Below are 15,394 nucleotides of genomic sequence, written 5' to 3' on the forward strand. Positions count from 1 at the left end.
GAAATATGTAGTGAGAATACATTGGTGTGCAGAGTGCAGCAGCATAACGGTGGGATGTGGGTTGCAGTGGTGCAGTATAATGGCGTTTAGGGCGCGGCCACATGGGGCTTGCAGAAGTGCAGCAATTTGGGCAGGGGGGCCTGTACAATCCTGGGTAGAGCTACAGAAATGGTGGGCAGTGGTGTTAAATAACAATAATAAGCATTGGTGGTCAGTGGCACAATATAATGGCGTTTAGGGCGCGGCCACATGGGGCTTGCAGTGGCGCAGCATTTTGGGCAGGGGCCTATATAAATGTGGGTAGAGCAGCAGAAACTGTGGGCAGTGTTGGCAAAAGGGAATAATCATTGGTGGCCAGTGGTATAGCCTACCTTGTGCGGTGTTTAGTGCGGAGCTCTGCAGCGTGCTTCCAGCCTCCTCTCCAGTCATGTGCGCAGTGAGGGGAAGAGGAGTGGCCAGGAAGTCGTCTCTTGTCTTCAAATATCGCACATCGCGATGAGATATATTGAAAGTGGTAAAAAACAGCATGTGATCACGCCCCGATTCGATAAATATTAAGTGCAGCCCATAATATCTTGAGACGCGAGATTCGACCGGCGTGCCCACGCATCGCGTCGAAAGGTACCTTAAATGTGCATACAATCCCCCGATTTCTCTGACAGATGTGGTCAAAATCGAAGGCTAGTACCGATAATCTCACAAGTGTATGGGCACCATAAGAGTGGCACATTACAAGCACATTGTTACTCATTTTACCTCCAGCTCATACCCCAATAGGGTTGCATCATAAAGTGAGTGGTGTTGCTCTCCTGTAATTAAGGGGCAAATGTATTAACCTGGAGAAGGCATAAGGAAGTGATAAACCAGTGATAAGTGCAAGGTGATAACACACCAGCCAATCAGCTCCTAACTGTCAATTTGCATATTGAAGCTAATTGGCTGGTGCGCTTATCACTTTGCACATATCACTTGTTTATCACTTCCTTATGCCTTCTGCAAGTTAATACATCTGCCCCTATGTGTGATGTACGCAGCCGCTGCAAACTGTGGATAATTGAATTGCCCCCATAAAGTTACATAGTGCAAATTGATTAATCACAGTACATCGACTATGCACCTAATGTTTCCATAGACAGTATAATATACATACTAGTATGTTTGGCATGGTGAAAAATGTAAGATTATCTTAGACTTTAATATGTTAAATAGGTGGACAAAGGATTTTTTCTTTTGCAAAACTGGTCTATGGGGGTAATTCAGACCTGATGGCTAGGGTGCATTTTCGCAGCCCTTGGATCAGATAGTTGCCGCCTACAGAGGGAGGGAAAAAGTGCTGTGCAGGGGTGCGATCGCATTTGTAGGAGAGCTGCACAAACATCAGTTTGTGCAGTTTCTGCTCAGCCCAGGACTGACTCAGCCGCTGTGATCGATTCCTGGTGATTGGGGCCGGAGCTGACATCAGACACCCTTCCTCCAAACACCTGAGCCCGCCTGCGTTTTTTCCGGACACTCCTGTAAAACAGTCAGTTGCCACCCACAAACAGCCTCTTCCTGTCAATCACCTTGCGATTCCCCGTGCGATCGCTTTTTTCGCACCATCCCGCCGCTAGGCGCCAATGCCTGGTGCAGTCATCCGCCGCATTGCGGTGCATACACATGCACAGTTCAGATCTGATCGCCCCTGTGTGAAAACGCACAGCAACGATCAGGTCTGAATTACCCCCTAAAAGATCAGTGGTTCCTGTTAGATGTTGTCATGGGATTTCCATTTTTTAGTACATTACTAGTGTATTCTGTTATATATTATCTGTTGTACATGCATAAAATGTTTTTCTCTGACGTCCTAGTGGATGCTGGGGACTCCGTAAGGACCATGGGGAATAGACGGCTCCGCAGGAGACTGGGCACATCTAAAGAAAGATTTAGGACTATCTGGTGTGCACTGGCTCCTCCCCCTATGACCCTCCTCCAAGCCTCAGTTAGATTTCTGTGCCCAGCTGAGCTGGATGCACACTAGGGGCTCTCCTGAGCTCCTAGGAAGAAAGTGTTTGTTAGGTTTTTTTATTTTCAGTGAGACCTGCTGGCAACAGGCTCACTGCATCGAGGGACTAAGGGGAGAAGAAGCGAACCTACCTAAGTGGTGGTAGCTTGGGCTTCTTAGGCTACTGGACACCATTAGCTCCAGAGGGATCGAACACAGGACCCGACCTCGTCGTCCGTTCCCGGAGCCGCGCCGCCGTCCCCCTTACAGAGCCAGAAGCAAGAAGGTGGTCCGGAAAATCGGCGGCTGAAGACTTCGGTCTTCTCCAAGGTAGCGCACAGCACTGCAGCTGTGCGCCATTGCTCCTCATGCACACCTCACACTCCGGTCACTGATGGGTGCAGGGCGCTGGGGGGGGGCGCCCTGAGCAGCAATACTGACACCTTGGCTGGCGAACTGGCACCATATATAGCCCCAGAGGCTATATAGGTGCTTTTTAACCCCTGCCAGAATCCATAAAAATGCGGGAGAAAGTCCGCGAAAAAGGGGCGGAGCTATCTCCTTCAGCACACTGGCGCCATTTTTCCCTCACAGCTCCGTTGGAGGGAAGCTCCCTGGCTCTCCCCTGCAGTCAATACACTACAGAAAGGGTTAAAAAGAGAGGGGGGGCACAATTTAGGTGCAGTATACAATATATATAGGCAGCTATAAGGGAAAACACTCTTTATATGTGATATCCCTGTGATATATAGCGCCCTGGTGTGTGCTGGCATACTCTCCCTCTGTCTCCCCGAAGGGCTTTGTGGGGTCCTGTCCTCTGTCAGAGCATTCCCTGTGTGTATGCTGTGTGTCGGTACGGCTGTGTCGACATGTATGAGGAGGATAATGATGTGGAGGCGGAGCGAATGCCTGTAAATGTGATGTCACCCCCTGCGGGATCGACACCGGTGTGGTTGGACTTATGGAAGGATCACGTGAAAGTGTCAACTCCTTACACAAAAAGTCGACGACACAGAACAGCCGGCTACTCAGCTTGTGCCTGTTCCAGCGTCTCAAATGTCATGGGGGGCTCTAAAAACGCCCGCTACCTCAGATGGCAGAAACAGATGTCGACACGGATACCGACTCCAGTGTCGACGACGATGAGACTAGTGTACCCTCCAAATAGGTCCACCCGTTACATGATTGAGGCAATGAAAAATGTATTACACATTTATGATAATACCCCAGGTACCACATAAAAGGGTGTTATGTTTGGTGACAGAAAACTACCAGTAGTTTTTCCTGCATCTGAGAAATTAAATGAGGTGTGTGAGGAAGCGTGGTCTTCCCCCGGTAAGAAATTGATAATTTCTAAACGGTTATTGGCAGCGTACCCTTTCCCGCCAGAGGATAGGTCACGTTGGGAAACACCCCATAGGGTAGATACAGCGCTTACACGCTTATCAGAAAAGGTGGCACTACCGTCTCCGGATACGGCCGCCCTGAAGGAATCTGCTGATAAAAAGCAGGGGGTTACCCTGAGAGATATAGTCACACACTCGGGCATTATATTGCGACCAGCCATTGCTTCGGCATGGATGTGCAGTGCTCCCGCTGCGTGGTCAGATTCCCTGTCGGAAAATAACTATGGATAGGGACAATATTTTGCTGACAATAGAGCATATAAAAGACGTGGTCTTATACATGCGTGATGCACAGAGGGATATTTGCCGGCTGGCATCAAAAATAAGCGCTAGGTCCATTGCCGCCAGACGGGGGTTATGGACTCGGCAATGGTCAGGCGATGCCGACTCGAATCGGCACATGGAAGTTTTGCCCTATAAGGGGGTAAAACTGTTTGGGGATGGTCTTTCAGACCTCGTTTCCACAGCTACTGCTGGGAAATCGACTTTTTTGCCACAGGCTACCCCACAACAAAAGAAAGCACCGTATCATCAAGTACAGTCCTTTCGGCCCCAGAAAAGCAAGAGGGCTAGAGGCTCATCCTTTCTGCCGAGAGGCAAAGGTAGAGGAAAAAGCTGCAGCGCACAGCTAGTTCCCAAGAGCAGAAGTCCTCCCTGCGTCCGGTAAGTCCACAGCATGACGCTGGGGCTGCTCAGGCGGACCCGGGTACGGTGGGGGCCCGTCTCAGAAATTTCAGTGCCCAGTGGGCTCTCTCACATGGATCCCTGGGTCCTTCAAGTAGTATCTCAGGGGTACAGGCTGGAGTTCGAGACGTTCTTCCCCCCGCCGTTTCCTAAAATCTGCCTTACCGGCACCTCCCTCTGCCAGGGAGGCGGTGTTGGTGGCTATTCAACACTATAATCACAACAAGTGATTGTCAAGGTGCCCCTCCTTCAGCAAGGAAGGGGTTACTATTCCTCAATGGTTGTGGTACCGAAACAGAACGGTTCGGTGAGACCCATCTTAAAATTAAAATACTTGAACTTTTATATCAGAAGATTCAAGTTCGAGATGGAATCGCTCAGGGCGGTTATTACGAGCCTGGACGAGGGGGATTACAGGGTCTCCATGGACATCAAGGATGCGTACCTGCATGTCCCCATTTACCCTCCTCACCAGGAGTACCTCAGATGTGTGGTACAGGACTGTCACTATCAGTTCCAGACGCTGCCGTTGGAGTTGTCCACGGCACCGAAGGTCTTTACCAAGGTAACGGCCGAAATGATGATACTCCTTCGCAAGAAGGAAGTTTTTATTATCCCGTACTTGGACGATCTCCTGATAAAGGCGAGGTCCAAAGAACAGTTGGTAGTAGGGGTAGCACTCTCTCGGGAAGTGCTACAACAGCACGACTGGATTCTCAATATTCCAAAGTCACAGCTGGTCCCGACGACACGTCTTCTGTTCCTGGGAATGATTCTGGACACAGACCAGAAAAGAGTGTTTCTTCCAGTGGAAGCACACGAGTCATGAAAAAAAAAATGGTAGCTTCGTGCGAAGCATAATTCCATTCGGAAGGTTCCACGCAAGGACGTTCCAGTGGGACCTGTGGGACAAATGGTCCGGGTCCCATCTACAGATACAACAGCGGATAACCCTGTCGGCAAGAAACAGGGTGTCGCTGCTGTGGTGGCTGCAGAGGGCTCATCTACTGGAGGGCCGCAGATTCGGAATACAGGACTGGGTCCTGGTGACCACGGAGGCCAGCCTTCGGGGCTGGGGTGCAGTCTCACAGGGAAGAAATTTCCAAGGAGATTTCGCTTCACATAATTATTCTGGAGCTAAGGGCCATTTACAATGCCCTAAGCCAAGCAAGGCCCCTGCTTCAGAACCAGCCGGTACTGATCCATTCAGACAACATCACGGCGGTCGCCCATGTAAACAGACAGGGCGGCACAAGAAGCAGGATGGCGATGGCAGAAGCCACAAGGATTCTCCGATGGGCGACCTACACCCGGGAGAATGGGGACTTCTTCCAGAAGTTTTCCAAATGCGGGTAAACCGTTGGGAATGACCACGGGTGGACATGATGGCGTCCCGCCTCAACAAAAAGTTGAAAAGATATTGCGCCAGGTCAAGGGACCCTCAGGCGATCGCTGTGGACGCTCTAGTGACACCGTGGGTGTACCAGTCGGTTTATGTGTTTTCCTCCTCTACCTCTCATACCCAGGGTGCTGAGAACAATAAGACTGCGAGGAGTGAAAACCATACTCATGGTTCCGGATTGGCCAAGAAGAGCTTGGTACCCGGAACTTCAAGAGATGCTGGCAGAGGACCCTTGGCCTCTGCCGCTCAGACAAGACCTGCTGCAGCAGGGACCCTGTCTGTTCCAAGACTTACCGCGGCTGCGTTTGACGGCATGGCGGTTGAACACCGGATCCTAAAGGAAAAGGGTATTCCAGAGGAAGTCATCCCTACCCTGATCAAAGCCAGGAAGGATGTCACCGCAAGACATTATTACCACATTTGGCGGAAATATGTTGCTTGGTGTGAGGCCATGAAGGCCCCGAAGGAGGAATTTCAACTGGGTCGATTCCTACACTTCCTGCAAGCAGGGGTGACGTTGGGCCTCAAATTGGGGTCCATCAAGGTCCAGATTTCGGCTCTGTCGATTTTCTTCCAGAAAGAACTGGCTTCACTGCCTGAAATTCAGACTTTTGTCAAAGGAGTTCTGCATATTCAGCCTCCTTTTGTGCCCCCAGTGGCACCTTGGGATCTCAATGTGGTTTTGGCATTCCTGAAATCACATTGGTTCGAACCACTTAAGACTGTGGAATTAAAATATCTCACGTGGAAAGTGGTCATACTGTTGGCCCTGGCTTCGGCCAGGCGGGTTTCAGATTTGGCGGCTTTGTCTTGAAAAAGCCCTTATCTGATTTTCCAGATGGATAGGGCAGAATTGAGGACTCGTCCTCAGTTTCTCCCGAAGGTGGTCTCGGCTTTTCACTTGAACCAACCTATTGTGGTGCCTGCGGCTACTAGGGACTTGGAGGATTCCAAGTTGCTGGACGTAGTCAGGGCCCTGAAAATTTATGTTCCAGGACGGCTGGAGTCAGAAAAACTGACTCGCTGTTTATCCTGTATGCACCCAACAAGCTGGGTGCTCCTGCTTCTAAGCAGTCTATTGCGCGCTGGATTTGTAGCACTATTCAGCTGGCGCATTCTGCGGTAGGTTTACCGCAGCCTAAATCATTAAAAGCCCATTCCACAAGGAAGGTGGGCTCATCTTGGACGGCTGCCCGAGGGGTCTCGGCTTTACAACTTTGCCGAGCAGCTACTTGGTCAGGGGCAAACACGTTTGCTAAATTCTACAAATTTGATTCCCTGGCTGAGGAGGTCCTGGAGTTCTCTCATTCGGTGCTGCAGAGTCATCCGCACTCTCCCGCCCGTTTGGGAGCTTTGGTATAATCCCCATGGTCCTTACGGAGTCCCCAGCATCCACTAGGACGTCAGAGAAAATAAGATTTTACTCACCGGTAAATCTATTTCTCGTAGTCCGTAGTGGATGCTGGGCGCCCATCCCAAGTGCGGATTGTCTGCAATACTTGTCCATAGTTATTGTTACAAAAATCGGGTTTTGTTGTGAGCCATCTCTTCAGAGGCTCCAATTGTTGTCATACTGTTAACCGGGGTTCCTATCACGAGTTATACGGTGTGATTGGTGTGGCTGGTATGAGTCTTACCCGGGATTCAAAATCCTTCCTTATTGTGTCAGCTCTTCCGGGCACAGTTCCTAACTGAGGCTTGGAGGAGGGTCATAGGGGGAGGAGCCAGTGCACACCAGATAGTCCTAAATCTTTCTTTAGATGTGCCCAGTCTCCTGCGGAGCCGTCTATTCCCCATGGTCCTTACGGAGTCCCCAGCATCCACTACAGACTACGAGAAATAGATTTACCGGTGAGTAAAATCTTATTATTTTATAGTTTTATTACTGCGTTTTGAAATGGTTCCACCTTCTATATGCTTACTGGTTATACATTTTTATTAACAGGGCTTAGTGACGGATAGTGAAATCTCTGCTGAACTTGTGAAAATGCGTCAAGAATGTATCGACCATGAAAATAGTTTACTAAAAACAGCTGCTCCAAACTTAAAAGCCATAGAAAAACTGCAAAATGTCAGTAACAAGTTTCACGAAACCACAAATGGTAAGCATAATATTCTTCTACACAACGATAGAACACGCATGGCATGAAGTGACACAGGGGGAGATGTTTCAGACCTTGGAGAAAGAGAAACTACCAACCAGCTTGTGTCATTTGTCAAATACAGCCTGTAACATGGCAGTTAGAATCTGATTGGGTGTACTTTATCTCTCCAAAATGCTTGATACATCTCCCCCACAGAACCATAGGGTATAGTTGGTCTTGTTTGGCTGGAGATACTTAGATAAAATGATCTCTCCTATAATAGCTGTTACCTTAGTGTTTGCAGTAGCGCAGAGGGGAGGAAGTGGGGCAGGTACTCTGTATCAGGCCCGGGTCATGTGCACCAGCCCCCTCCCTCAGTCGGGCTAGTATGTCAGTTCCAGCTGATTTGGACCAACATATCGTCCTGAACGCTCAGAGTGTACCGGCAATTTGCGGGTGCCAGTGGTCACTAGCGTCGTCGCTGCACATCAAACCTAACAATAACACTAGCGACAACAACATATGTAATGAAGGAAGGAGCGATATGTAGCTCCGATTTTCATTACCTCGCTCAGTGTGTACCCAGATCGGCCTATATCACCTGGGCACACATCGCCTGAGTATGTACCCAGCTTAATATTCATTGTCATCAGTGGTTGTATTGCATGACTACTCTCCCTGCACCTTGTACACTTTTCATGTTGCAACAAGCTTGTATTGTCCATTTTGCAAATTGAAAAGTACAGGAAATGATTGGGAACGACAGGATCGAATTGTCCAACAACAGACAGTAAAGGCCCGTACACACTGGTCGATATATTGGCCGTTCTCTTGAACGGCCGATAAATCGCGGGACCGTCGGCCAGTGTGTATGGCCGATACGTCTGTGAACTCCGTCGTTCACAGACGTATCGCGTCGGCCGCGCAGCACAGCCGACGGACAATATATCTACCGATATATTGGCGCGTCGCTGTGTGTGTACGGGGCGGACGGCCGACCGCCCGTACACAAGCTGCGGCGGCCGCCGGTGATTGACAGCTGAACTGGGCGGGCGTGTGTACACGCCCGCCCAGTTCATGACGTCAGTCCCCGACGGATCGGGCAGTGTGTATGCTGAACACACTGCTCGATCCGTCCATAGATATATCTGCAGATCAATTGATCTGCAGATATATCTATTAGTGTGTACCCACCTTAAGTCAAACAAAGGAACAAAACTGCATTGAGTGGGCTTCCAGTGTCCCCAATGACTTCAAGAAAAGGCTTTATTGTAAGTAAATTTTCTCATACGTCCTAGAGGATGCTGGGGACACTTCAAGAACCATGGGGTATAGACGGGATCCGCAGGAGACATGGGCACTTTAAGACTTTCAAAGGGGTGTGAACTGGCTCCTCCCTCTATGCCCCTCCTCCAGACTCCAGGATAGAATCTGTGCCCAGTGAGACTGGATGCACACTGAGGAGCTCTCCTGAGTTTCTCTGAAAAATACTTTTGTTAGGTTTATTTTCTCTGACGTCCTAGTGGATGCTGGGAACTCCGTAAGGACCATGGGGAATAGCGGCTCTGCAGGAGACTGGGCACATCTAAAGAAAGCTTTAGGACTATCTGGTGTGCACTGGCTCCTCCCCCTATGACCCTCCTCCAAGCCTCAGTTAGATTTTTGTGCCCGACCGAGCAGGGTGCAATCTAGGAGCTCTCCTGAGCTTCTTAGAAAAAGTTAGTTTTAGGTTTTTTATTTTCAGTGAGACCTGCTGGCAACAGGCTCACTGCATCGAGGGACTAAGGGGAGAAGAAGCGAACCTGCCTGCTTGCAGCCAGCTTGGGCTTCTTAGGCTACTGGACACCATTAGCTCCAGAGGGACCGAACACAGGCCCAGCCTCGGAGTCCGGTCCCAGAGCCGCGCCGCCGGCCCCCTTACAGAGCCAGAAGCAAGAAGAGGTCCGGAAAATCGGCGGCAGAAGACATCAGTCTTCACCAAGGTAGCGCACAGCACTGCAGCTGTGCGCCATTGCTCCTCATGCACACCACACACTCCGGTCACTGAGGGTGCAGGGCGCTGGGGGGGGGGGGGGGCGCCCTGAGCAGCAATATAAACACCTTGGCTGGCAAAAATACATCACATATAACCCCCAGGGCTATATGGATGTATAGTAACCCCTGCCAGATTCCATAAAAATGCGGGAGAAAAGTCAGCGAAAAAGGGGCGGAGCCTATCTCCTCAGCACACTGGCGCCATTTTTCCCTCACAGCTCCGTTGGAGGGAAGCTCCCTGGCTCTCCCCTGCAGTTAATACACTACAGAAAGGGTTAAAAAGAGAGGGGGGGGGGGGGCACAATTTAGGCGCAGTATACAACATATAGGCAGCTATAAGGGAAAACACTTTTTTATAGGTGATATCCCTGTGATATATAGCGCCCTGGGGTGTGCTGGCATACTCTCCCTCTGTCTCCCCAAAGGGCTTTGTGGGGTCCTGTCCTCTATCAGAGCATTCCCTGTGTGTGTGCTGTGTGTCGGTACGGCTGTGTCGACAGGTATGTGGAGGATAATGAGGTGGAGGCGGAACGAATGCCTGTAAATATGTTGTCACCCCCTGCGGGGTCGACACCGGTGTGGTTGAACTTATGGAAGGATTACGTGAAAGTGTCAACTCCTTACATAAAAGGCCGACGACACGGAACAGCCGGCTACTCAGCTTGTGCCTGTTCCAGCGTCTCAAATGTCATGGGGGGCTCTAAAATCGCCCGCTACCTCAGATAACAGACACAGATGTCGACACGGACACTGACTCCAGTGTCGACATCGATGAGACTGGTGTACCCTCCAAATAGGTCCACCCGTTACAGGATTGAGACAATGAAAAATGTATTACACATTTATGATTATACCCCAGGTACCACATAAAAGGGTATTGTGTTTGGTGAGAGAAAACTATTAGTAGTTTTTCCTGCATCTGAGAAATTAAATGAGGTGTGTGAGGAAGAGTGGTCTTCCCCCGGTAAGAAATTGATAATTTCTACAACGGTTATTGGCAGCGTACCCTTTCCCGCCAGAGGATAGGTCACGCGGGGAAACACCCCATAGGGTAGATACAGCGCTTACACGCTTATCAGAAAAGGTGGCACTACCGTCTTCGGGTACGGCCGCCCTGAAGGAACCTGCTGATAGAAAGCAGGAGGTTACCCTATAAGATATGGTCACACACTAGGGCATTATATTGCTTCGGCATGGATGGGCAGTGCTCCCGCTGCGTGGTCAGATTCCCTGTCGGAAAATAACTATGGATAGGGACAATATTTTGCTGAAAATAGAGCATATAAAAGACGTGGTCTTATACATGCGTGATGCACAGAGGGATATTTGCCGGCTGGCATCAAAAATAAGCGCTAGGTCCATTGCCGCCAGACGGGGGTTATGGACTTGGCAATGGTCAGGCGATGCCGACTCGAATCGGCACATGGAAGTTGCCCTATAAGGGGGTAAAACTGTTTGGGGATAGTTTTTCAGACCTCGTTTCCACAGCTACTGCTGGGAAATTAATTTTTTTGCCACAGGCTACCCCACAACAAAAGAAAGCACCGTATCATCAAGTACAGTCCTTTCGGCCCCAGAAAAACAAGTGGGCTAGAGGCTCATCCTTTCTGCCGAGAGGCAAAGGTAGAGGAAAAAAGCTGCAACACACAGCTAGTTCCCAAGAGCAGAAGTCCTCACTGCGTCCGGTAGGGCCACAGCATGGTGCGGGGGCTGCTCAGGCGGACCCGGGTACGGTGGGGGCCCGTCTCAGAAATTTCAGTGCCCAGTGGGCTCTCTCACATGGATCCCTGGGTCCTTCAAGTAGTATCTCAGGGGTACAGGCTGGAGTTCGAGACGTTCTTCCCCCCGCCGTTTCCTAAAATCTGCCTTACCGGCACCTCCCTCTGCCAGGGAGGCGGTGTTGGTGGCTATTCAACACTATAATCACAACAAGTGATTGTCAAGGTGCCCCTCCTTCAGCAAGGAAGGGGTTACTATTCCACAGTGGTTGTGGTACCGCAACGGTTCGGTGAGACCCATCTTGAAATTAAAATACTTGAACTTTTATATCAGAAGATTCAAGTTCAAGATGGAATCGCTCAGGGCGCTTATTACGAGCCTGGACGAGGGGGATTACAGGGTCTCCCTGGACATCAAGGATGCGTACCTGCATGTCCCCATCCCCCCCCCCCCCCCTCACCAGGAGTGCCTCAGATATGTGGTACAGGACTGTCACTATCAGTTCCAGACGCGGCCGTTGGAGTTGTCCACGGCACCGAAGGTCTTTACCTAGGTAATGGCCGAAGTGATGATACTCCTTCACAAGAAGGAAGTTTTTATTATCCCGTACTTGGACGATCTCCTGATAAAGGCGAGGTCCAAAGAACAGTTGGTAGTGGGGGTAGCACTCTCTCGGGAAGTGCTACAACAGCACGACTGGATTCTCAATATTCCAAAGTCACAGCTGGTCCCGACGACACGTCTTCTGTTCCTGGGAATGTTTCTGAACGCAGACCAGAAAAGAGTGTTTCTTCCAGTGGAAAAAGCCGAGGAGTTGTCATCTCTAGTCAGAGACATCCTAAAACCAGGACAGGTGTCGGTACATCAATGCACACGAGTCCTGGGAAAAATGGTAGCTTCGTACGAAGCATAATTCCATTCGGAAGACTCCACGCAAGGACGTTCCAGTGGGACCTGTGGGACTAATGGTCCGGGTCCCATGTACAGATACAACAGCGGATAACCCTGTCAGCAAGAAACAGGGTGTCGCTGCTATGGTGGCTGCAGAGGGCTCATCTACTAGTGGGCCGCAGATTCGGAATACAGGACTGGGTCCTGGTGACCACGCATGCCAGCCTTCGGGGCTTGGGTGCAGTCACACAGGGAAGAAATTTCCAAGGAGATTTCGCTTCACATAAATATTCTGCAGCTAAGGGCCATTTACAATGCCCTAAGACAAGCAAGGCCCCTGCTTCAGAACCAGCCGGTACTGATCCAATCAGACGACATCACGGCGGTCGCCCATGTACACAGACAGGGCGGCACAAGAAGCAGGATGGCGATGGCAGAAGCCACAAGGATTCTCCGATGGGCGACCTACACCCAGGAGAATGGGGACTTCATCCAGAAGTTTTCCAAATGCGGGTAAACCGTTGGGAATGACCACGGGTGGACATGATGGCGTCCCGCCTCAACAAGAAGTTGAAAAGATATTGCGCCAGGTCAAGGGACCCTCAGGCGATCGCTGGGGACGCTCTAGTGACACCGTGGGTGTACCAGTCGGTTTATGTGTCTCCTCCTCTACCTCTCATACCCAAGGTACTGAGAATAATAAGAAGGCGAGGAGTGAAAACCATACTCGGGGTTCCGGATTGGCCATGAAGAGCTTGGTACCCGGAACTTCAAGAGATGCTGGCAGAGGACCCTTGGCCTCTGCCGCTCAGACAAGACCTGCTGCAGCAGGGACCCTGTCTGTTCCAAGACTTACCGCGGCTGCGTTTGACGGCATGGCGGTAGAACACCGGATCCTAAAGGAAAAGGGTATTCCGAAGGAAGTCATCCCTACCCTGATCATAGCCAGGAAGGATGTCACCGCAAGACATTATCGCCGCGTTTGGCAAAAATTTGTTGCTTGGTGGGAGGCCATGAAGGCCCCGACGGAGGAATTTCAACTATGTCGATTCCTGCACTTCCGGCAAGCAGGGGTGACGTTTGGGCCTCAAATTGGGGTCCATCAAGGTCCAGATTTCGGCTCTGTCGATTTTCTTCCAGAAAAAAACTGGCTTCACTGCCTGAAGTTCAGACTTTGGTTAAAGGAGTACTACATATTCAGCCTCCTTTTGTGCCTCCTGTGGCACTTTTTTGGATCTCAACGTGGTTTTGGATTTCCTAATGTCGCATTGGTTGAGCCACTTAAAACCATGGAGCTAAAGTATCTCGCGTGGAAAGTGGTCATGCTGTTGGCCTTGGCCTTGGCCAGGCGTGTGTCAGAATTGGCGGCTTTGTCATGTAAAAGGCCTTATCTGATTTTCTGTATGGATAGGGCAGAGTTGAGGACTCGTCCTCAGTTTCTCCCGAAGGTGGTCTCAGGTTTTCACTTGAACCAACCTATTGTGGTGCCTGCGGCTACTGGGGACTTGGAGGACTCCAAGTTGCTGGACGTAGTCAGGGCTTTGAAAATATATGTTTCCAGAACGGCTGGAGTCAGGAAGACTGACTCGCTGTTTATCCTGATGGCACCCAACAAGCTAGTTGCTCCTGCTTCTAGGCAGTCTATTGCGCGCTGGTTTTGTAGCACTATTCAGCTGGCGCATTCTGCGGTAGGATTACCGCAGCCTAAATCAATAAAAGCCCATTCCACAAGGACGGTGGGCTCATCTTGGGCTGCTGCCCGAGGGGTCTCGGCTTTACAACTTTGCCGAGCAGCTACTTGGTCAGGGGCAAACACGTTTGCAAAATTCTACGAATTGATACCCTGGCTGAGGAGGACCTGGAGTTCCCTCATTCGGTGCTGCAGAGTCATCCGCACTCTCCCGCCCGTTTGGGAGCTTTGGTATAATCCCCATGGTCCTTACTAGGACGTCAGAGAAAATAAGAATTTACTTACCAATAATTCTATTTCTCGTAGTCCGTAGTGGATGCTGGGCGCCCATCCCAAGTGCGGATTGTCTGCAATACTTGTACATAGTTATTGTTAACTAATCGGGTTCTTGTTGTGAGCCATCTATTCAGAGGCTCCTCTGTTATCATGCTGTTAACTGGGTTTCATATCACAAGTTGTACGGTGTGATTGGTGTGGCTGGTATGAGTCTTACCCGGGATTCAAAATCCTTCCTTATTGTGTACGCTCGTCCGGGCACAGTATCCTAACTGAGGCTTGGAGGAGGGTCATAGGGGGAGGAGCCAGTGCACACCAGATAGTCCTAAAGCTTTCTTTAGATGTGCCCAGTCTCCTGCGGAGCCGCTATTCCCCATGGTCCTTACGGAGTTCCCAGCATCCACTACGGACTACGAGAAATAGAATTATCGGTAAGTAAATTCTTATTATTTTCAGGGAGACCTGCTGGCAACAGGCTCCCTGCTTCGTGGGACTGAGGGGAGAGAAGCAGACCTACTTCTGTGAGTTTCAAGGCTCTGCTTCTTTGGCTACGGGACACCATTAGCTCCTGAGGGTCTGAACGCTAGGTACACCTAGATGCTCGTTCCCAGAGCCCGCCGTCACCCCCCTTGCAGAGCCAGAAGTCAGAAGACAGGTGAGTAGAAGAAGATCAGAAGACTTCAGTGACGGCTTTGAGGTACCGCAGAGCGGCCGCACTGCGCGCCATGCTCCCACACACAGCGGCACTACAGGGTGCAGGGCGCGAGAGGGGGGGGGTAGGTTTGGCGCCCTGGGCAGCATTAAAAACCTCATATAAGACTGGCAAGGTGGTTTTTAAGTGCCAAGGCACTAAATCCGAACCCCTGCCAGTATAAATATTGAAAAAAATAGCGGGGCTGAAGCGCGCCATTAAGGGGACGGGGCTTAGCCCTCACAGCTCTCATCAGCGCCATTTTCTCTTCACAGAGCTGCAGAGACGCTGGTCCTTCCTCTACAGTTTTTTTGGTGCTATATATGTATTTATAAAAGCGCTAACAGGTCTGAGGCTTTGTATAAGGGTTTTCAGAACCGGGATAAGCGCTGGGCTGTGAGCTGGCAAACTCCCTCTGTGTTTCTCTGACAGGCTTTACTGTGGGTCTGTCCCTATATGCCCAGTATGTCTGTGGGCGTCGATACACGTGTGTCTGCATGTCTGAGGCCGAGTGCTCTTCTCAGGAGGAGGCTGGA

General features: G+C 50.5%; 1 protein-coding gene across 2 annotated transcripts in view; it reads left to right on the plus strand.

The window, feature by feature from the left end:
• The window catches only part of SMC1B (structural maintenance of chromosomes 1B), a 619,466-nt gene that overhangs the window by 491,940 nt on the left and 112,132 nt on the right, over nucleotides 1–15,394 (plus strand). For both annotated transcript variants that reach the window (XM_063928898.1, XM_063928897.1), the window contains one exon: nucleotides 7,419–7,575. In XM_063928898.1, coding sequence (XP_063784968.1) covers nucleotides 7,419–7,575 — 157 coding nt within the window. The remainder of the gene's footprint in view (nucleotides 1–7,418; nucleotides 7,576–15,394) is intronic.

The sequence above is a fragment of the Pseudophryne corroboree genome, chromosome 6 (assembly GCF_028390025.1).
Source record: "Pseudophryne corroboree isolate aPseCor3 chromosome 6, aPseCor3.hap2, whole genome shotgun sequence".
Classification (NCBI taxonomy): Eukaryota; Metazoa; Chordata; class Amphibia; order Anura; family Myobatrachidae; genus Pseudophryne; species Pseudophryne corroboree.